Source organism: Amblyomma mixtum, chromosome 9, assembly GCF_055824585.1.
Source record: "Amblyomma mixtum isolate Tamu chromosome 9, ASM5582458v1, whole genome shotgun sequence".
In the NCBI taxonomy this organism is placed as follows: domain Eukaryota; kingdom Metazoa; phylum Arthropoda; class Arachnida; order Ixodida; family Ixodidae; genus Amblyomma; species Amblyomma mixtum.
Genome location: NC_143020.1, coordinates 97,613,964 through 97,637,922, shown reverse-complemented (window position 1 = coordinate 97,637,922; position 23,959 = coordinate 97,613,964). Strand labels below are relative to the sequence as shown.

At 47.7% G+C, this 23,959-nt stretch overlaps 1 protein-coding gene across 1 annotated transcript in view; it reads left to right on the top strand.

The window, feature by feature from the left end:
* Positions 1 to 14,514, top strand: part of LOC149330266 (uncharacterized) — a 30,130-nt gene extending 15,616 nt beyond the window's left edge. Inside the window, exons 4-6 of the mRNA XM_089559398.1 lie at positions 8,683 to 8,721; positions 12,175 to 12,264; positions 14,312 to 14,514. Of these exons, the coding sequence (XP_089415524.1) occupies positions 8,683 to 8,721; positions 12,175 to 12,264; positions 14,312 to 14,514 (332 nt within the window). The remainder of the gene's footprint in view (positions 1 to 8,682; positions 8,722 to 12,174; positions 12,265 to 14,311) is intronic.
* The last annotated feature ends 9,445 nt before the right edge of the window (positions 14,515 to 23,959 follow it).

The following is a 23,959-nucleotide window of genomic DNA, read 5'->3' as shown; positions in this document are numbered from 1 at the left end:
TATGCCGTGACGACTTCCGCTGGATGTGACGTCACACCGTTCCCGTGGCTATATCGACGTCCGCGCTATTTTGGCGCAATTTCGACAATTTTGCCTATAATTAATTTACTAATTAATCTACAGTCATCAAACTTGGCTTCTAGGTTCATTTTTTCCTCCTCTATCTGAATTAGCCATTGGTCTTCTTCTATCTTTATTTATTTCCCGACTTAAACGCGTGTGACACGCTTTGTTAACGGACGACAGTATGAGCCATTAAAGGCTTAAAGGCTAAAGTTACCACTGAGTAGTAGATTTCTTTGAACAGTGTAATAAACTGTGTATTTATGTTTACTTCTTTTTTGCAGTTTTGAGAAAAAGGAGTGTCAGTAAGTCGTCCTTGTTCATAGACACACATAAATAAAACACACTACGGCGCCTCTCTTAACCATGCTCAGACTAAGGACGTTAAGCCTTACGTGCCTTTGTATATACTAAACCATCATCATAGCGTTTTCTTGCATTGCCGATAGATGGCAGCACGGATATTAATAAAAATGTTGGCACCATTTTTTGAAAAAAAAAGTCCTTTAGTGAGTTTAATAGACGATATGCGAAATGCGCAGCGCCATCTCTCGACGCTCCGAGAACTACATGTTGGCACGGTACAGAAAACGAAACCGCTGCCCAGCGTTGGGTTAAAACGGCTGCGCTTCGTTTGAAAAGTAAAATGCCGATGCAGTGTTGCGCTACCCTCTCCACTGTGAAAAGACACTACGATGCGTGCCAGAACTAGGTGCGTTCCAGCTTTTCGCTTTTCTATTTTTTTACTCCGTCCCAACGTTTTAGTAACACAAAACGCCATGCGAGGTATCATGTGTCAGCACGCGGATCAGTGCGCAGCTTTCGCTTTCTGCGCTGATTTTTGACAAATCTCTCGAGGTGATTTGCGTTTAAATTAAGATAAGGACCACAGCCTTTGTTGTCTCTGATCAAAATTAGAAGCCGATTTCGTGCATTTATCAACTCCCCGGTCGGGCGTGAATATATATAGACGCATACTTGAACAACGTAATAGAGAAGGTAATATTTTTGAGCGGGCCAATCGCTCGTGCCGTGGCGAAATAAGTTCACTCGAAGAACCATATGCCAATTACTGCTTAGTTTGCTACGTGTTCAGTTAAGTTTTTCCCGCGTTCAATTACTTTTAGAAGGGCGAGCAAACTCTCTGGACCATACGCATATGTTATGCGCGTTAAGGAGTCTTTGTGAAGCAATACACCCTACGTATAAAACCTGAGGTGCGAATGCTTTATTTCTTGAGGATTCCTATACCTTCCATATCTGCGGCGACGAAAATCTAAAAAAAAAGAAGCGAATAATATAGCTACTTTATTATGAAGGAGGGACGCATTTCTAAGCTAGAAAGTTCGTGCAACAGTGTTCTGAAAACGCTTCAGGCCATCAGATTTTATTATCGTTGTGGCAAGCTTCAACAGCTTGCTTCGCAACAAAGCCATTTGTCCAAGTTTGGGAGTAAGCTAATTAAGTTTCGGAAGCAACCGAACATGCTAATTTCGCCCCCTGCACACACAACTTGACCAGCGTATCGAGTCCGTGCAGGCACCTACAGCTGTACGCTCTTTCTCTAATCAAGACGCCGCGGTAGCTCAGTGCTTATCTGAAAAAAAAAAAAAAAACTGCGTCTTTGCTTACATTTTGAATTATATATGCCCACTTTCCTCTTGGTAATATCGACTGACAACATCGCAATACTCGCTTCAACTGCGTCTTAAGCAAGACGCGGTTTCAACGAATAGCGGTGAAAATCAACCGACGCCGGGCTCTGAAACGGTGACGTTGAAAACCGCAGATGCGCATTGCACATTACAGTAAAGGAATCGAATTACGCAGCTGGTCGAGGGTCTTGTGTGATTATACTGCAATGCACGAAGCTCCTGGCGTCGGCGCGAACGAAAGTTCGCACTGTCACAGAAGTTTGTCAACACACGTGCGCACTCACCGCAAAATAACCGCTCGCTACACTACCAGATGAATTCACGTCCACCTGGGAATAAAATAGCCATGATAATGCGTGATGCTTGAACTGGTGCTTTAATGCGAGCATTAAAACGACAACAGCACACGGTCACGGTTCCACTTTCCAACCCACTCTCGAGTGCCGATTACTGCGATCATCAGCGCCAGACTTCAAGCGAAGCTGAGGACGCGGTAGGAGTAAGCTGGCGCTTATTGAAAGCACCTACATTTAGTCAAAGATCAGCTGTGAAAACAACGCAGCAGCTGAAGCTTGCCTGTTGAAATTCCATTCGCAAGAAGAAAGTACGCATAGCAAACGATGCACCAGCCTGACGAGCTCGACCGCGCCAAGATGGAAACCGGAAGTTGTTGGCGCGGTGTTGCCAGACCGCCAAGCAATTTCGCATATCTTCTATTGCAGTGCAGACAGTCGTTGAAACACATGGTATATATTGCTGTACACGTCACCGATATATATCGCACCAATATATATTATATGTTATAATTATATGGAACCTATAAACTGACAATTTCAGGTCGCACCTCAGCTAACGAGAAATACACTATTGATTCCTGTGTGGTGAAAAATAAAAATGGCATATGCGGCCGAAGTAGGACACCTTTGCACTAATAGCACGTAACATTCCCTAAATGCAGCCGGTGGTGAAGAGACGCGTAAGTATAAATGAAGACAATAAAATGTTTGATGTAAAATTTTGAAGTTGCTGAACTTTTTCATTTCGTTCCTTCTTTCAGCTCTGAGTAAGTGAATACGTTTTTTCGCTATTCCGTTTCAGATCCTATTTGACGGGAAAATAAAAAAAAAACACCCACCATTAAAAATAAACACCAGCTATATCTCAGCTCGTTCATCAAAATCAATTGGGACCGGTAATCTGTAGGATCTTCTACGGAGTAGAGAAGCCGATTACCAAAACAATAGCTAGCGATATTAATATAGACCGATTTTTGCGAATCTGCTCGCATGATAAGCATGACTGCTACCAGCATCTTTGGCCATGCAACGCGTCTCCCTTTTTCCGCTTCTAAAAAGCCGTATTCACATCGTGCAGAGTGTGCTTTTGTATAAACACTGTTTTTCCACTATCGAAGAGGCAAAAATTATCGCTTACAACGAAGTCTTGGAGGCCTTGGCAAACTCGTACGACGGAAGCAAATGGAGCTGAAGTCGACGCTGCATGTTCCCAGTTTACACTATAGCTTTAACGCAAAACACAGGAACAAAGACACACAAACACTGGAATGGCGTTAACTTGTAGCGAAGACCTTAGTTGGTACTGAAATGAAAAGTAGAGACAAGCTAACGCACTCTTTGATGCTAGTCCGTGCCAGTTATCCAGCGGTCGAACTATTATCAATGCAGTTGAGATTTGAGACTGGCTCGTTCCGGCCCCTATGGGCAGCTGGTATAATCCGGCCTATCAGTGGGGCAAATGCCGGACAGCTGTGTACCGTGATTGGCTGGTAATGCGATTATCGGTGATTCCTTCTGATGCACAGACCAATTATCCAATGGCTTTTAAATTCGGCCTAAGATTTGCTGAAATCAATCAATCAACGGCCGCAAAGGAAGCCCGTAGAACACCTCTACCTCATTGCGAATGGCGTTTGTACTTCTACGCCAATGCCATGGTCGATGTTTAGTTAGGGTCTCTCTGCAGCACTAGAAAGGTGTGTTGAGTACTACTTATATGCGCAGCAATACAGAGCTTACGCGAATTGGTTTACATCCAAGTGCGTATAGCCGTCAGAAAGAGAAAAATGGCATACATATATAGTCTTTGTCAAAAATAAAAATGCCAAGGGGTTTGCTTCTAAGCCGTGTATCGGGGCTCTTAAACACATCCCAATAGGCACTCCCTTGAACGTCCTGGGGACGTCGAGGACGTCCTGGGGACATCCAGTGACGTCTCAGTGCCCATTGGGATCTGGCAGTTCTAAGCTTGGGAGGGTTGAGGACTTAGTTCCTACCGCTTTCTTCAGATTAGGGACCCTGACTACACAAGAGGAGCCGTGCTACAGGACTCAGAAGCGTACCCTTTGGACTGTATACTTTTGACAAAGACTGTACATGCTGCACAGCGAGCCTTCCAGCCGCATTCGCGAATGCATTGCATATGCTCACTTTGCTGCATCTCGTACAAGTTATCATAAAACGATGACCACTAAAACAGTACAGTCAAACCTCGTTATAATGAAACTGTTTATAGTGAAATAATGGATATAACGAAGGAATGACGATTCCCCTTGGGAGCTCGTCCTGCACGGGCTATAAGGAAAAAATCGTCGGGTCCCTTTAAATTCGTTACAACGAGTTTCAAATGTAATGCTCATTGTGAGCAACGTTTATCTTGTAATTTTTTGTTATTATGATTGACTCTCTTTCTCAACAGCACAGAAAGATATCACCGAATTGATCAAGGCTCGACCCGAACCGAGCGCTGATGACGTTCACGCACGTGACTTGATTCCTACAGGTACTCATCTATTACTTATACAACTTACAACTTGTGGACTTCCTAGAAGTACTTAGTTTTGGATAGGCGTCACCACCCACCTCCCTAACCGGATATTTAGGGAGGGTATATGTTGCTGGGCTAGTTCAGTCTTGTCAGGCATCATGGAATCTCAGCGCCTGCAGACGAGGACATAGAGAGGACGCACACACAACTGCGCTGACAGCGCAGTTGTGTGTGTGTCAGTTGTGTGTGTGTCCTCTCTCTGTCCTCGTGTGCAAGCGCTGAGATTCCATGGTGTCTAGATATTTTGAAGTGATGAGTTTTTTACAGATGTTACCGCCCACCTCCCTAACCAGATATACATGGCCCGCTTCTGACTCTCTTAGTTTCTGTTTGCATACGCGGCTAGCCCATGTCGCCCAACTTACTGACAACCGTACAAACAGCAGCTCGTCGTTGCCAGTGTCCAGACTGGCAAACGTGACCTGTGGGTCGCTATCCCAAAGGGCAGCATACGACACAATGATTCCGGATTGCGTAACCGGAAACAAGAGACAGAAACAAGATGGTGGAAACAAGGAGCAACGTATCACTTCCGAGACGTCATTCATTGACTCCGCGGGGTAGCTTTACTAAGCACATAATTTAGGCTTCAGGTACACACACTCTAGGCAGTCTGACACAGCATTGCTTTTCCTGAGTCACTGAAAATAAGCTATAATCATCTGCGTTCTTTTAGCGAGAGGGGATGGGGCCACGTTCATAAGTTTATTTCTAAGACGTTCGAGACGAAGTGAACCAATAATGTAGCTTTTGGTGCATTATTTTTTCGATATTGGTTACCCTGTGGCGATTGAACGCACACAGTTACACGCACCCGCGTGAGCAGTACAGTGGAGCAAGTGTGTCACGCACGTGTAATTTCTTCCCATAAACTGCGCCTACTTCAAGCCCAGGAAATCTGGAGCAAACGCTTCTAGTCATACCCAGGAACTCTGGACGAAAGCATATTTGAGTGGGAAACAGTTTATAACACTTTTTTATGCGAAGCATATTAACGTAGGTTTCGGGCCTTCGCGCGACGCCCGGCGGTGGCCACCATTGACCTTGAAGTGAGATCACATGATGTGACGTCACGCGATGACGTCACACCGGCTGCAGATGGGGCCTCATATCGCGCCGTCGGACGTCGCCCGGCGGAGGCCTCCACGCTTCGGTTCGCGCCGTCGCGCGCGACGCGGCGGCGGCGCCACCATCGCTGCATCACGTGATATGTGACGTCACGCCAGGGATGAAGCGGCGTGCGCCCGCCGTCGCGTCAGTCTCTGTGCCCGCAACCGCTCCAGCGTCATTGCGCCGGGCGTGTATGCGGTCAAGATGCCTCCAAACGTTAAGGACGTTATTAATAAGAATGCAAAACGAAGGCTGCTTCGCATCCACTGGGCTTAACCTTGATAAGCCTCCAACTTTTTTCATATAATGTAAAATTTCAGTATAACGAGTAATATATCTGCAGACTACCCGATGACTGTCTAGCATTCTTTTTTTTTGCTATTAACGTTTTTGCTATCGTCAAAAGCGTTCCCCATGGGTTTTCTATGGCAGTCTTAACTGCTCGATGCGATCGAATGAAACAAGTTAAAAGAAAGATTTTGTTACCCATCAGAAGAACAGAATATTATCATAAATATTTCCATAACAGCACCTTACCATTTTTAATGTTCCAAATTTTTGTCCAAGAATTTGGACATGTAGCGAAAGTTATTCCTATACACAAAACAGGAGGCAAAGATGACGTTTCAAATTACAGACCAATATCACTAACGTGCACGGTAGGAAAATTATTGGATCATATTATACTAAAGCATATCACCAGTTATGTTGAGCAAGAAAACATTTTATCGCCTGTTCAACATGGATTTCGAAGGGGACTTTCAACTATCACCCAATTACTCGAACTAACACATGATTTGTTCCAGAGCATTGATAACCAAAAGCAAGTTGACGTGATTGCACTTGATTTCTCTAAGGCGTTTGACAGAGTAAGCCATAAAAAACTAATTAGCAAACTTAGATCAACTTTAGGTAACGGCCCTATTATCAACTGGATCGAGGACTACTTAACTAACCGATCTCAGTATGTTGTAGTTAACAATGAAATTTCTTCTACTGCGCTCGTTACGTCGGGAGTACCCCAAGGGTGCGTCCTTGCTCCACTTTTATTTCTTATCTTCATTAATGATCTGCCCTCTAACATAAAAGTTAAAATTAAACTTTTTGCCGATGACTGCATCCTTTACAACGAAATTAACTCTGTAAATGACCACGATGATTTAAACAGCGCCCTTCATGAAGTGGTAATATGGTGTCACAAATGGCAAATGGAACTGAACATTAAAAAAAACAGCCTTCCTATGTGTAACCCGCAAAAAACAAAGGTCCGAATATGTGTACAGCATCAATAACATACCGCTCACCCGAGTTCACGAACACAAATACCTTGGATTAATCATTTCACATGATCTAAGATGGGAATCACATATTAACAGTATTGTATCATCTGCTTTAAAACGATTGTTCTTGCTTAGAAGACGGCTTCGAGAATCGCCACCGGAGACCAAACTGTTAGCATATAACACATTTATACGATCAGTTCTCGAATATGGAAACACGATTTGGTTTCCCTACACACAACAGCTCATTAACAAACTAGAAGGAGTGCAGACAAAGGCAATTAGATTTATTTTTAACAAATACAGGACCAGTGATTCACCATCCCAACTACTAAATCAAGCATGTATTCTTACTTTACAGAAACGCGCCAGACTAGCACGACTAAAATTATTGTTCCAATTAGTTCATAACTCGTTAAACATAGATACTTCGTTATATATATCTGTAGATGAATCGAGACCATCCCGGCATAAGCACCCATTAACCCTTAGAGAGTACGCATTCCGAACCGACTGTTTCAGATATTCATTTTTTCCGCTTGCCATAAAAGAATGGAATAGTTTGAACCCCTCTATCACTACTAATACATCTTTGCAGAAATTTGTAACTCTTGTAGAAGAACAGTTGCGCGATAATTAAATAGATAAATAAATCATAATTATACAAGTACAACAGACCACTCGTATCACTGCATATAACAGCATCTGTATGAACATACTACTTACAATGTATAAAATTGCACCCTTTTCTGTGAAATATACTCTTTCGTTATGTGTTTTATTTTCTGTTATCTGTGTTTTTTCCCATACTCATGTAATTACTTGCAAACAACAGTGTTTTTAATGTATACCATTCCATTTGTATTCGCTTTTACTATGTGCCCATCCTGTAAAAATCCCAATGGGATTGACAGTATCTGAAATAAATAAATGTATGGCTGTCACCACGTGCTTCATTGTATTAAGCGTCAGTTTTTTAGTCCGACAAAAAATGAAGTATTTTTATAAGTAACATTCTGCAGTATCAACAACTTCACGCCTCAGGTCACGTGAATTTTTCGTTTTGTCTGTCACAAATGAAAATATTCCCATTCAGTTACACGGTGTTCGCTAATGGCGGCCGACAGTTGGCGCCAGTTGGTGGTGTCTAAGGAAAGTAGCAGGCACTGTCGGCCCCATCAAGATAGCCTGCCTTTTTTTGTGATTTGCTTCATGTGATTTTCTTCTCCTTTTCACTTAGCCATAAAAATGTCGTGTAAGTATTTATAAATTTTTCGTAGCCCTAGCACTCCACCACAACGCACACAAAAATGAACCGAAGACCCATTACTTTCCAAGAGTGGGCTAAAAAATGCACACACGCTTTGCAGAAATGCAAATAGTAATGAACAGCTGTGTGAATGTGCTGTACGTTGTAGTGAGGTACTACCTTACGCAGAGAAATCCAGAAGACGCGCTTTCTTGAAAAGCTTTTGGGGTGAAAAAAAGTTTTCCTGCACTTCTGCTCTATTATATTTTCCGTTTCTTTCCGTCGCAGTGAGACATAAGTCCATTTGTAAGTAAACATCATTCCTGATTTTAAAAAAAAGGGGGGGGGGGGGGACGTACTCCGGTAACGGGTTTGTTAATGGAGGAATCAGTGCGTGTGGCTGCTGCACTGCCTATTTCACTTCTTGGCGAACGGGAAAATGTTCAGGAGAAATTGCCGTGTTCTGAATTTCTCATTTCAGCCCCATACGATGAGGAGAAAAAGCCGCGAGAACCACTCGGTGAGTCCGTACCTAACATCCGGCACCTCCAGTTGAACATATCGTTGTTGCAGTATGAACATGCTTTACTTGAGGGGTACGTAGATTTGTTATAGCTGCTACCTTGTTGAGCAGTAAGTGTTTCAAAGTCCCTCGGAAACCATATTTCGAAAGGACATACAAAAAAGATGCCCAGGCTTAGCTTGGTTAAGCCAAGAATGCGTTGCATATTGCGCGGTCTTTTTGCGCGAGGAACTGCTTGGCGGCACTCGATTTCCTCAGCAGCTTTTCCTCCGTGACGTATGGATGGATGGATGGATGGATGGATGGATGGATGGATGGATGGATGGATGGATGGATGGATGGATGGATGGATGGATGGATGGATGGATGGATGGATGGATGGATGGATGGATGGATGGATGGATGGATGGATGGATGGATGGATGGATGGGTGGATGGGTGGATGGGTGGATGGGTGGATGGGTGGGTGGGTGGGTGGGTGGGTGGGTGGATGGATGGGTGGATGGATGGATGGATGGATGGATGGATGGATGGATGGATGGATGGATGGATGGATGGATGGATGGATGGATGTATGTATGTATGTATGTATGTATGTATGTATGTATGTATGTATGTATGTATGTATGGATGGATGGATGGATGGATGGATGGATGGATGGATGGATGGATGGATGGATGGATGGATGGATGGATGGATGGATGGATGGATGGATGGATGGATGGATGGATGGATGGATGGATGGATGGATTGGAGCGCCCCCTTTGAAACGGGGCGGTGGCAACCGCCACCATGCTCGGCCGTTATTTTTTCTTGTTTTCTTTTCTTTCTTTCTTTTTTTCACGTGGTTTGGTGACGTCACGTCACCACGTGATGTGACGTCACCAAACCACGTGACGTCAGGTCACGTGGTTTGGTGGCTGCCCGGACGCGCCCAAGGGCTGAACTGAGTGATTGCAATATGCTACGCATAAAAAGGCTCCGGTGCTGTTCTTTTCGAAGATGATGAAAGATGGTGAGATATTGAGCCAGTCCTGCCATATCTTTCGAGCAGGCGTCGAGCAGAGATACTTACCTGGGTTGTAGCTGACGCTCTGAAACAGAACCACATAGGGGCGTCGAAACCTAACACCTTAATAGAGAAGAAACAGAACATCTAAATTTGTTTCCTTAAAATATAATTTTTTGAGCCCGAATAATTGGGGCTACTTGGACTTTCTGGGTAGATCTAACACGTGTTGATTGCAATCAGTGTATTGAGAGGCTTTGGTTAAGGCTTTCATGAGTGAGCTACGTTTGTATACCAGACTCGTACGATGTAAACGCCGCGTACAGACGAGTCTTAAGCGAATGTGGGTTACACTTCAAGGAAATATTATAGCGACAGGACGATTTCGTCGTCTTAGAAGGTTTAGATGTCCGCACACCAGCCCAACCCGTGCCATCATTGATTGTTAGCTACTCTAAAACTCTCATCAATTCTCTAGATCATCTACATGCGTTACTGCGAGTTTTGCAGCACGGAATCAGGACATATCCGCACCCCTATGCGCAGCTGTAAAGCGTACACGTAACCACAGCTGTCGCTAAAAATATTATTGCTACAGGTAAACCTCCGGCTATTTTTTTATTTACTTACCCTCGCAGTTTTCTGGAATAAAAGTTGAGGCTACATTCTTCCTTCAGCCACATGTACAAGAAAACGTAATTATAAGCCAAAAGTTTAACAGCATGAAAGCACCACATATATGCAGAGGAAGAAATTTGCTTGGGCAGAGTATTTAACGCGAAGGCAAGATACTCGATGGTCCTTAAAGGGAAACTGCATATGTTTTAGAAATCAACGAGCTTAAAAGGGTCGAGTGTGTGAAACTTGCAGGTAAAGCAAGCGAAGTCTTTTTGGGCTAGCACTTGAAATAGTGAGGTAATCGCCGATTATAATCCGGACGCCTTCAAGTTTCTCCGCAGCGCACAACGCCAAGTAGGGGGCGCATGATGACGTCATTGAAGGTTTCAGTACATTTCCAACGCACAAAAGCCTACTTTTAAGGGAAAAAAAACCAACGCCACCGAAGGCACAACCCTGCCAAGAGTTGTTTGGCAGTGTCTCACGAGTCAGAGCACGGTGTGGCTGACAACAGCGATAATTTTAAATCGTACCTTCCGTGACGTCATTCTGAATTCCCCTGCACTACTTCGGTGCATTGAGGAGAAGCGCAAAATTCAATCGTCGATTACGTCACTATTTTAAATGCTTGTGCAAAGACACTTGGCATCCTTAACCTACAGCCTATATAGATTTGAATCCTTGAATATCTCGAAATTCTCAGAAAAGTGGTGCAGTCGCCCTTTAGGGGGAAGAGACTGGATTCCAAGAGAAGGGAAGCGTAGCAGGGGCGGCAGAAAGTTAGGTGGGCGGACGAGATTAAGAAGTTGCGGGGATAGGGTGGCCGCAGCTGGCAGGGCGTAGGCAGGCTGATGATGATGACAGTGATGAATAGGAGACTGCTTCACGCAGTATATAAGTTTGCAGCCGATCACATTGCCTTGTATTATGTTTTTACACAATTATTCAATTGTGTTGCGTTGTTAAAGTAAATGTGTGTACCGCCGTGAGATAATGCCCGCAGTGCGGGGGAATTCAGTTGCCCTGTCCATCACGTTACTGACACATAATCCGGAAGTTTCGTCATTATTTTTTACAAAATGACATTTACCTCCAAGAAGACAAGGCGAATGAAAAATTAAAGAATTTGCACACTTATCGCCCTCACTGAGGTTACAGAGGGTAATATAGGAAAAAACAACTGCTTGAAAAGCGAAGCTAATCTTCCAACGCCTAGTTGCCAGACGAAATGCCCTATTGTGGTTCTTTGGTCTACCCTACATGCTTTGAAACTATTGGACAATTCTGAGACCCCTCAGACTTGCAGAATCACATGAACTCGAAATGCACGTCGTCAAAATATGCGCCGGCCGCACCATTTTACTCCGCACTTTGTTCCGCCGCTTCAATCGCTAGCCGCATACATTCCTGCGAGAAGGTTTACTGTGTTCGTAGTGCATTGGTGTTAATCAGTGTTTTAAGGCGAAAACATTAATAGCGTCAGCGGGTAAAAAATTATCCCATTAACTGGAGAGAAATGATGTGACCATAGTGGATAATTTGCATTCGCAATGGGGAAATGACGTAACCAGACCGGAAATGAGTCACTTCCAGTAAAGGTATTAGCGTCTTATAATGTTAGTGACGTCACTTCCGGTGAAGACATCAAAAGCCTTAAACGCTATCGCATTGCCAGCACATAAGGTGATTAATTACCCAGTGGACATTAAAACTCCCATGGGCGTACTGCGGACGTTCGGGACATCCGCAGGACGTCCGAAGGAAATCTAGTGCCCATCGGGTAGGTCTATATACCTGTGAATTTCGTTTCATTTGCCTTCAGATGAGCCGGAGCAGAAAGAGAAGGCTGCCGAAGAAGATGTCAAAGAAAAAGAGGGCGCAGTGCAAGCAGAAGAAGCCAAGGTCACACCAGGTAGGTCATTACAGCACACACCGATCTTTGCTGGAAACAGCGTTGCAAACAGAAACGCTTTCCAACAAGTGCTGCATATTTTGTAGACCCGTATCGCTTCGTAAGGGCGTAAGTTCGCCCTTATTAGCTCTAATTGCGAGTAAGGCCGCCGCGGTGGCTCAGTGGTTATGGCGCTCGGCTGCTGACCCGGAAGACGTGGGTTGGATCCCGGCCGTGGCGGTGGAATTTTGAAGAAGGGGAAATTCTAGAGGCCCGAGTACTGCGCGATGTCAGTGCACGTTAGAGAGCCCCAAGCGGTTGAAATTTCCGGAGCCCTTCACGACGGCATCCCTCATAGCCTGAGTCGCTTTGGGACGTTAAACCCCCATGCACTATAAAACGTCCTAATTTCGAGCAGCTTACAATGTTACAGCAGCTTACAGCTTACATACCCCGCACCTCCACCACACTGTTACAAGTTCTATTTACAAATACTATTTACAAGACAGGTCGAGCAGAGCTTGGTGCGCCGGCGGCAGGATACTGGACTTCCTCGTTTTCTTCCAGCTTGCGCACATCTTCTTTGTTCCTCAGGGCCCATGCGTAGCACGTGGCAATATTCTCAGGCTATGAGAGACGCCGCAGTGAAGGGCTCCGGAAATTTGTACCACCTGGGGTTCCTTAACGTGCACTGACATCGCAGATTTGGCCTTCGCTCTGTGCTTTGTCTTTGATTGTTACTGAGACCATGATTATACTCTGACTGGTTTTATAATTTTTTTTTATTTTTTCTTGCGGACTGCACTCTGTGCTTTCTATGTCTGCCTGTAACTCTGACTTCAACTGTGATGTGCCTCTAGTGTCCTCTTCTTTTGAGCTTTGTTTTCGTTTTTTCTGCTCTGATTTTTCCCATTAAATCTTTTTCTTTGGAGCATTTAGCTCCTTTTCCTTCATTTGAATTGGCGTTAGGCCTGGCAAAGCTTTGCTGGTTCGGCCTTCCTCTCTATCTCTTTCTTTTATGTTGTTTTTTGCATTTTCTTAGAAGAACAATAAAAGGCTAAAAGGGTACTAATCCGTGGTTGCGGCATGCCATGACCGCTGAGCCACCGTGGCGGCAGACTCATGCCGCAGCACAGGCCGTGCACATGTTCAGTGGGCGTGGCGGGATCGGACTACTAGCGCGCCATGCTGTGTCGCCTCGAGGGGCGATAAAATCACCATAGAGGAGAACTGTATAAAAATTCAGGTGACACTTTAATGGGAAAGCCTTGCCACCAACTAGACGACGGCCGTAGGAACACACGTGGCGGCTATTGGGCGATTTGGAGTGGCTAGTCATGACTAGTTAGTCATTACCCATGACCGGCTATAGGGCGATTTGGATTGGCTAGTCATGACTAATTAGTCATTCCCCATTACTAAGTAATCATGGGCAATGACTAATTAGTCATTACTAGTCAATCCAAGTCATGGGTAATGACTAATTAGTCATGTCTAGCCAATCCAAATCGCCCCATAGCCGCCACGTGTGGGCCTACGGCCGTCATGACTAATTAGTCATTACCCGTGCCTAACTAGCCATGATTGGTTAAAGACTAACTAGTATTCATTGGTTAATTACTAACTAGGCATGACTGACTAGTCGTGACTGGCTAATGACTAGTTAGTCATGACTAATTAGTTGGTGACTAACTAGTCATGGTTAGAAATGAATAACTAGTCATGACTGGTTATTGGCTAACTAGTCATGGCTAACCAGCCATGGCTAACTAGTCATGACTAGTTTATGACTAGCCAGTCATGTCGTCATGACTAATAAGTCATGACTAGTTAGTCACGACTGATTAGTGACTAGTTAGCCATGACTTGTGACTAGTAATCACTACTTACGACTTTCACTTCAGATGTAATGGACGGACGGAAAGAGTCATGGCCGCGAGTATGAGCACTTAAAGGCTTTCGCCTTAATAAGTGTGCACTGACCTTGTCTTCGTGCGTGGCTTGTCCGTGCCTCGTTGTTCCTGCTCTGAAGCGCTTGACTGCTCGTCCAATCACTTGCGTCTTCCAGCCCAGACGGCAAGCCGACGAAAACACCTGCTCCTGGTGGCTGCGTCGTGTTTGGCGGGCCTCTGTCTGGTGTCCGGCGTGGTCTTCGTGGTCATGAAAATGATCAAGAAAAGGACGACCATCGAGAACCTTGCCTGCACAACGGCGGAGTGTCATAAGGTGACTAAAGCCTCCGAGCGACCCTCGCTGAGTTGGCAAAACTGAAACACGCGTCGGGTGCCATCTCCATATATATATATATATATATATATATATATATATATATATATATATATATATATATATATATATATATATATATACACATATTGTAATTTGAACGACCGGCATCTGTTCACGCGGTGCGACGAAGAGGTGAACAAAGTGCTGTGCTGGTTCCGGAGTGACTCTGGGTGTGTGCCTGCCGTGACGCGTCTTCAATCAACGGCCTCAGACCTGAGCTTCGAGGACGCACCCGTACACTTGGTGGAGGTGCTTCGATCCCCGTCCCGGTGCTCAACCGAGAACTTAGGAGCGGAACGTTACTCGCACCGCAAACAATGCCAAATGCTCCGACTCAGCCATCGCCGGCCATTCCTCCCACCGTCCTCTGTTCCGGAGTCCAACGCCAGCGCGACCCTTCCCCATTTAGCGGTACGGATGACCAGGACGTCGACGATTGGCTGGCCTCCTACGAGCGCGTCAGCACTTACAACCGGTGGGACGAAGCCGTGAAGTTGAGCAACGTCCTCTTCTATCTCACAGACGTTGCCAACTTATGGTTTCGTAACCATGAAGCCGACCTTCCCACCTGGTCATCATTCAAGGCAAGCTTCGCAGACGTTTTCGGCCGCCCCGCCGTGCGGAAACTTCGCGCCGAGCAACGTCTGCGTGCTCGAGCCCAGCTACCGGCTGAAACATTTACCAGCTATATTGAAAACGTCGTCGATTTATGTAAGCGCGTGAACACTTCGATGCCAGAGACTGACAAAGTTAACAACATTCTTAAAGGAATAGCCGATGACGCTTTCCAAATGCTCCTGGCGAAAAATCCCACCTCCGTCAGTGCCGTCATCGAGCTGTGCCAAAGCATTGACGAGTTGCGCAAGCAACGCGCTTCTACGCGGCAGTCTGATGCGCCTACCGAGTCTTGCTGGCTTGGCCCTTGGTCCCTCGCCTTCGGACCAATCACTCTTCATGGAGCGCATCAAAGATTTTATACGCGAGGAAGTCGCCCGCCAGCTTTCTCTTCTCCATCACGTTCCAGACCCTGTGTGCCCTACTGCCGACCTCGCGGCCTCCCTTGCGCCGACTATCCGCGGTGTTGTTCCGGAGCAGGTCGGTGCAGTCCTGCCATCCAGCCCCCCGCCTCCTCCGGTCGCAGCGCCACTCACCTATGCTGAAGCCGTCACCCGGACACCGGGCTCGCTTGCCTCTCCCACGTATCGCAGCAGCCCTGCCTATTATGCTCCACCCCAGTCCATGCCACTTCCCCCAGCCTCGTTTCCTCGCACACGACGACACCCTACGAACCCTTGGCGCACCGCCAATAATCGGCCCATCTGCTACGCTTGTGGGCTTCCAGGGCACGTCACACGTGTCTGCCGTCAGCGCTTGCCTCGCTCTGGGGAGGCTGTGCATCCGTACGGATACGATCACGAGCCGCCCTTGACCAATAGCTCTTCTGGCTCGTCTATGCCTGGCCCCCAGTATTCTACTCGCCGCTCGCCATCCCCTCGCCACCGTTCAATTTCTCCAATGCTTCGGCGACCGGAACCCCTCCGAGAGGAAACCTACCGCAGTTCCGGAGGCAAGAACTGCGTCTTTTGCGAACTCGCCAAGTCCTCCGTTTCCTCCCGCCAACGTGATTCGGGCGATTTCCGAAGGTCTCCCTGTTCTCGCGCTCGTTGACACGGGCGCTGCCGTGTCTGTGATTAGTGGCTATCTTCGCGGCAAAATTCGCAAGGTGACGACGCCCCTGTCTGACTTTTCGCTCCGTACGGCCAGCTCACAGCTCATCCACCCCATCGCAGCCTGCACGGTACGAGTTTCTGTCAACGACGTAGCATATCTCATCGAGTTTCTTGGGCTGAGTGCGTGCTCCCACGATGTCATCCTAGGATGGGACTTCCTCTCAACCCACCGTGCAGTGATTGATTGTACTCGTGCTGAACTCGCGCTATCTTCCGTGTGTCACGTTTCCTTGTGCGGCCTGCCTGTGATCTCCGCTTAACTTCTCGTAGCTGCCGACACCGCCATACCTCCCTTCTCTTCTGCCCTCGTCCCGCTCCTACCTGACTATGCCGTCACCAGCCCTGTTCTCTTCACACCCACCACAGCTGCCACCCACCGACACCACCTTCTGATTCCTTTCGCCGTTCTCACGATTTTCGATGGTCACTGTGCCATTTATGTCTCCAACCCTTTTGCTTGCCCGTCCTCTCTCTGCGGCGAATGCCTCGGTCGTATCGAAGAACTGGACCCTGCAGTTGCCTACGGTATTCTCCGATCACCGTGCCGGTCTCGAGGTTGCTCTCCTGGACATTTGTGCGACCACGCCCGATCCGCTTCCCGTCGACGTCTTTCAACGAGCCATCGCTGCCGACCTCCCGCCCGCTCAACGTGAACAGCTACTGGCACTTCTCTAGCGCTTCAGCACGTCTTTTGACCTTTCCCAACCTTCTTTTGGCCGTGCGTTTGCCGTCTCTCACGAAATCGACACAGGTACGCACGCCCCCTTGCGCAAGCGACCGTACCGCGTCTCGCCCACAGAGCGCCGCGTCATCCGTGACAATGTCGACGATATGCTACAGCGCGGCATCATAAAGCCTTCTCACAGCCCTTGGGCCTCTCCTGTTGTCCTGGTGACGAAAAAAAGATGGCTCCATTCGGTTCTGCGTGGGCTACCGTCGCCTATACCAGATTACTCGCAAGGATGTTCATCCTCTACCCCGAATCGACGACGCACTCGATTGCTTGCAGGGAGCGGATATCCTCTACCCCGAATCGACGACGCACTGGATTGCTTGGAGGGAGCGGAGTATTTTTCGTCCTTAGACTTACGCTCTGGCTACTGGCAAATATCGATGGCTGCCGCTGACCGGCCGAAAACCGCTTTCGTCACCCCAGACGGCGTGTATGAATTCAATGTCATGCCATTCGGCCTATGCAATGCTCCAGCCACATTTGAGAGAATGATGGATAATATTCTCAGCGGGCTCAAATGGGAAACGTGTCTGTGCTATCTGGATGACATTGTCGTTTTTTCCAAACATTTTTCTTCTCATTTACTGCGCCTCCAGAGTGTTCTCACGTGCCTTACTGCTGCCGGGCTACAACTAAACCTGAAGAAATGTTACTTCGGTGCCACGAAGCTGACGATATTAGGCCATGTCATCTCCAAAGATGGCGTTCTTCCTGACCCTGCCAAACTTCGCGCCGTCGCTGACTTTCCCAAACCGACCACCTTAAAAAAACTTCGCAGTTTTATAGGCTTGTGTTTCTACTTCCGCCGCTTCATCCGGAATTTCGCCTGTATCATCGCCCCTTTAACACAGCTTGTTGCCGGCAGCCCGAATCTATCGTCTTGGTACCCCGCTTGCGATGAAACATTTACCACTATGTGTGCCATATACATATGTGTGTGTGTGTGTGTGTGTGTGTGTGTGTGTGTGTGTGTGTGTGTGTGTGTGTGTGTGTGTGTGTGTGTGTGTGTGTGTGTGTGTGTGTGTGTGTGTGTGTGTGTGTGTGTGTGTGTGTGTCCTCGAAGCTCAGGTCGGAGGCCGTATATGGCCGCTATAAGTGCTATCGCTCTAAAATAATAAAAGATGATCATCATCACACGTGTGATTGAGCCTAGCCGAATATGTTGCGTACGGTTTTCGTACAGGCTGTAAAGTTCGTGGAGAGCTTCACTGACAAGGCCGTGAAGCCGTGCGACGACCTCTACCGACACGTGTGCGGACGCTGGCTGCGCCAGGTTTCTAAGCCTACCAGCTTCATGGCCGACGTGGCTCGCAACTTCAGCATCCTCCGCGCCACGTCGGTCGCTTCCTACGAAAAGCGTTCCGGCAAGCGCGAAGCTGTGCTCGACGCCATCTCCAAGTACGTATAGATTCTAAGCGCGTATGCATTCATTTGTTTACCTACGTGTTTACTACGCATGCGCAATTTTACACACCTTCGTCACATGTAATTTGATGAACATGTAACAGTACCTTTTGCTGGGCTAGTTGGTGTGACATTGTGCTCAGGAAAGTAAAAACAGCGCTAAATTCTACACAAAACACACAGAAAGACGGACAGGACGGGCGCTGACTCCAACTAAGTTTATTGAAAGCGACATTTAGCATATATATAGCCCGAAGAAGGTGAACGCATGCGCATTCCTTACATGGCAAAAACACACACACACATGGACGATAACTTATTTTTTAACAATCTGTGCTCACTTCCTCGTAGGGAGATAGAAGTGGTGCTGACGCACCTGCCACCCCTCTCTTTGATAAAAAAGGCTTCTGCCAGTTCGCGCGCTAATCTATCTTTACTTGTGGTTAGAATTTTATTCTCCTCAAGTCGTGGTACACAGTTCTTTTTATTTTCGTCAATGCAAGAGCGGCAATGGGCGGTTAGGTTTTCGAACGATTCTGATGCGTTCCCTCACGACCTTCTATGTTCCCCGGCACGCTCGTTGACGCAGCGTCCAGTCTGGCCGACGTACACCTTGCCACATGTAAGGGGCATCTCGTAGACCACTCCCGTGGCACACCTTACATAGGGCTTTGAGTGCTTCTTCCCACACCCAGATGTTTCTTTCGCACCGCTGCTAATCTTGGGGCACATCTTGGCCAATTTGCAGGGGGCGGAGAAGACCATGGGGACTCCGTACTTGTTGCCAACTCGTTTCAAATTGTGGGACACTTTGTGCATATACGGTATCACCACTGGCTTGGCTACACCGAAAGTTTCTTTCCGGCGTTGCCCCGGAAAGGCAACGCCGGAAAGAACACAACATGTAACATTAACTGAAAAAATACAGACTGCACTTGTCTGCTTAAGAACGGAAACGCGAAAGCGTTTTCCTTTCTTCTTTCGTCCTCCATTTTTTTCTTTTTGGTCATTATTTTTTATTTTTATTATTTTTATTTTTGTATTTGTTATTTTCTATTTGTTTTCCTTTTTGCTTTTGTTATAATGTTTTTTATTTGAGTTTTTTGTCAAGACAGGACAGTTTAGCCAGTTTAGCCAGTGTATGGATTGTTATGCGGCTAGTGTTGGATTGGCTGTGGATCTGTCTGGTCGGACGAAGGCCAGTGATGTGCCAAGAAATGCTTTCGCATTAAAATCCAAAGGAAACGAGGGGCTGGTTATGACATACATGACGGAAGCTGACAGTCACCGAAAACCATAAAGCACAGGGGATGATTTTTTAAATTTTTGCTATTCATCAATGGGAGATTAATAGAGTAATATTTTAAAAATAATTGATTAGAAAGCAGAAGAAAAAACGACCACATGCAGTCGGTGAGATCGGAACCCACGATCTCCGAATTTCGCGTCCGGTGCTTTGACCAGGGTCGCACAAGCCCCACAGGTGGCAGCACCTGCCACCGCGGGGTAGTGGCGCAAGGCTTAACCCCTGCAACATTTCTCCAGGTGTGGTATGAAGACTCCCAGGGCTCTATGAATGTGTTGTAGGAAATGACGTATATATGGGAATTCACCCGTTAACGCTATCCCGTCATGCCCTTAGAACGGCGCTCAAGTCTGCCCTCCTGTCACCCAGACTTCGCGCACTTTTACGTGAGAAGCTCCCAGACACCCTTAGAGCGTGTGGGGGTACCGGTCTCGGACTCAAAGGAGATGCCCTCGACTCAGCGTGGCAAACTCAGCGGAGACCAGCCACCAAGTGACAAGAGGTTTTTGGGCGTTCGGTGCCCAGCTGGTCGCAAGCCAGAGAATGGGTCGGAGCCAAAGGTTTACAAAACAAAACAAAGTTTATACAGCAATTGAGACGATACAGAGGGTTTCACAAACACTAGTACAAAGACAAAGTGATTAGCCACACAGTGCAACTCGTGCAAAGTGAAACTCGAGAGAGAGTACAATACAAAGGCAATCTTGCACCTAAAGTGCACTAACACTCGAAAGAGAGGCAAACAAACAAAACACAATTTGTTCACCAGGCACTGCGGCAGTCCGACGACCAGAGTTGCACGACGATGCCGTCCCGCAGACTGGCGACCGTTGCCTCGTTGGTCCGATGCTGGCCGAGTGGTGTTTCCCCGGGAGTCGAACGGGCGCGCTTCGATGAAGCTTAAACGGCGGTCCGGACTGACTGTTTGTTGTTGTTGTTGTTGTGACTGAGAGAAGGATGAAGAGGAAATTGCACGGGCCTGCTACTGGCTCGAGCCAAGCCACCACCGCTGCCACGTGCAGATAGAGGAGAGTAAAAGATCAGAGGAAAGACAAAAAGGAAGGAAAAGACGCGGCCAACGCCCTTTTTTATAGGGAACCCAAGCTCAAGTTTGGGAGCGCGACGCCAGCGCCGCAGCGGCGAGCAGCGGAAACTCGGGGCGGCGCCGTAGCAGACGCCCTGCTAGCTTTGTGTGCACGCGCGACGGGAGAGTCGCGCGAGGCGCAATCTTCGCGTTGACAGACGCGGTCTCGGCGAAGCAAAAAGGAGGTAGTACGAAGGCCGTAATGTAAAAACCAAAGCGTATGTACACGGTGATCCACTCTTACCGCGAACACGCGAGTATGCGGCCGCGCTCTTCGGAGAGCCAGTGAGTCTGTCCCTACCATCCACGAAAAAAGTGGCAGACGACGCGCAGGCAAGTCGCTCGCTGCTCGATTGTCCAGCCTTGCGACTGCGAGTCGCAAGCCGCTGAACTAATCGGCGAGACAGTCGAGCTTTTGGCAATGACGCCGTCCGCGGACAATCGAGCTTTCGGCAACGACGTCGCCCGCGGCCACGCCGGGCGACGAGCTGCGCTGCTCCCTCGCTGCGCTGCTCCCTCGCTGCCGTAGTCGTCGCTAAGCCTAACCATTTCGCATCGATGCTGCAGCTGAGGGCACTTCGGAACTGGCCAGCGCTGTAATAAAGGTGCTACTCGCGTCACCGTTTTACTATGTTCACCGTCACATAATAAAACAAAGACGTGATCGATTTCCGTGATGCCTTTAACTGCGGAGCCAGGTGACAACAGGCGAGCAGCACTGGGCCTCAGCAAAGCGGCTTTGGAAAAGAAATATGCTTGTATCGCAGTTATCACTTCTACCAGCAGCTCGGTATTGGCCAACGATCCTCAAAAATGATTCATTTTTGACGTTGCTCTACTCCAGGGTTTGGTATGAACGCGAACAAGCAATATTAGCGTATTTTTCTGACGGCGGCGGCAGGCCGGCCCTGAGAAGAGCGCCGCTGTCGCTGTCATCATGACGCTTATACGACGGCGGTGCACATCAATACCGTCACGACATCCACCTGGTCGCCGTAGTGCATTGCGAATCGCACCGAGCGCGAGTGCAGGAGACGCGGTCAAAGCAGACGAAATTCTCGAAAGCGCGCAAGCAATGTTATTCCGGAGAGTTTTCGTTTCAACCGAGAAGGTGACTCGCAGGTCGCACTTGCAAGTGTGAACAATGGTGGTCAAATGTTTAGGGGGTTCCCCCAAGGTGGAGTAGAATGTTGACGAACTGTTGCCTGGTCGCATGTCCTTTCGACTCGCACGTAAGCGGATCGCCCTGCGCATCGCATGCAACAACTGACAACTACGATCAACAAGTGTCTCGCTTTATTTCGCAGAGCTGATAGTACTTCGCATATTTCGAGCACATAATTATACAGGGGACTTACCTCTAGTTACATGTCATACAGTACGACGTTAATACTCACTCGAGAAACGCATTTTACAGTCAAATGGGCCTCCTCATCGTCGATCGTCTGCTCCACAGAGTAGACGCGACTAATCAGTTTCCCTCCTTTAATTAAGTTTGCATTGCAGTACTGCGCGTCAGTCTGAACGATCGTATTGTGGCTCATGCAGGCGACACATCGCGACAGCGCTGGCGCGCGCACGTGCAAGAAAGCGCGCGTGCAAAGAAGCGTGGTGAAAGCAGCGCGAGCAGCGAGCAGCGCCCCAGTTTTTACTTTTCTCCCATAGATGGCGCTGCCCATCAGGCGCAGCAGCGCCACCCGGCGATGCTTTGGGAGCCTATAGATGGCGCTGCCCATCAGGCGCAGCAGCGCCACCCGGCGATGCTTTGGGAGCCTATAGCCGCGCTTGCACGTCTGTTTGTTCTACGCGCCAGAGTAGGCGCGCACATACACGCAGCATTGGCAGTGCTGTCTCCCTTCCCTCTTCTCACTGGCCGCGCGTCCCCATTGGTCAGAGGTCGGGGGTCGCATCTCGAAGTTTCGAGCGTGCTCTGGAATGGCGCCGTCGCTGACGTCCAAGTGCAGAGGAGGGGGACATGACTTAGTGCACGCAAGGCTACGCCCTTTTCCTCCGGTCAGCAGTAGAACCGACTCGCATGTTCGAGAATCTTCGGCGTGGATGACTCATTCCTTCGGCGCACGCCGTGGCGATGGAGAGAGAGGCACGCGCTCGGCGGGGGCTTTCCCTCTCTCCCGTTGGGCTCGCGCCGGCGAGACGCCGTGCGCGCGGCGGTTTTTCTTTGTTTGTTTCTAAAATGCGCCGAAGTTCGTGACACCTCCATTTTTATATTTTTTTTTATTCTCGCAGGTATTACCGTTCCTGTGTTCAATACTTCAGCGGAAAGCACGAAGTCTCTGAGACGGTGACTAATTTCCTCAGGGTAAGCATTTTAAAGCGCTTTACTTGCGGTGTAACTTAGATTGCATCGAACGATGAAGTAAAGTTCGCCGTCGTGCGACCCCGTACTCTGGGAAGACAACGCGTTTCATTACATTTTGACCTGATTCAAAACAGTGATAATGAGCGATAGACAGGATTAGGCAAGGCTACTTCAACATGGTCTCAGTAAAGTTGTTTTTTGGTATCACTAGTAAATTATTCCAGTGAGAATCGGGTACATAAGAACGGGGATTCTTGGACAATTTCACTGATATAACCATACGTTCCACTTGTAACATGGCTAACAGTTGAGGCAACAAACATCGGATATTTGAGAATGTGGCTTGGTCATCGACTCCAACAAAGTATCTCGGAGTCCCACTAGAAAACTACAGGGATAGTGGCCCATATTGGAGACAGCAGACAGAGCAGTTGAGGAACAAAGCAGAAAAATTAGGGCGAAACGTATGTCAATGTTTGCTTGCGCAACTGCGTCTGTTTTTTTTTTTTTTTGTGCCAGCAAAGTGTGGTATGTGTTGTAGGTTTTGCACTTTTCGAGGGTGGATGTACTAAAGCTACACAGGGTCTTTTCAGTGTTTATTTGGGGTTCATCATATGAGAAAACAGATACCTTTAGCATATCGTGTACCGTGTTACCGTTACTTTTACCGGAGTACCGGGAACCCACCCACCACCAGTCCGCACGCGCTGATTGGTCCCGATACGGCATCTGCGCTCACGCTGCCAGGAACCTGGCGCCATCTAGCGCTCTCCAGGTGAGCTGCTCACTAGCGGCGCATTGGTTCTCGGTACTCCGGGGACGGTAATTGTAACACAGTATACGGTATGCT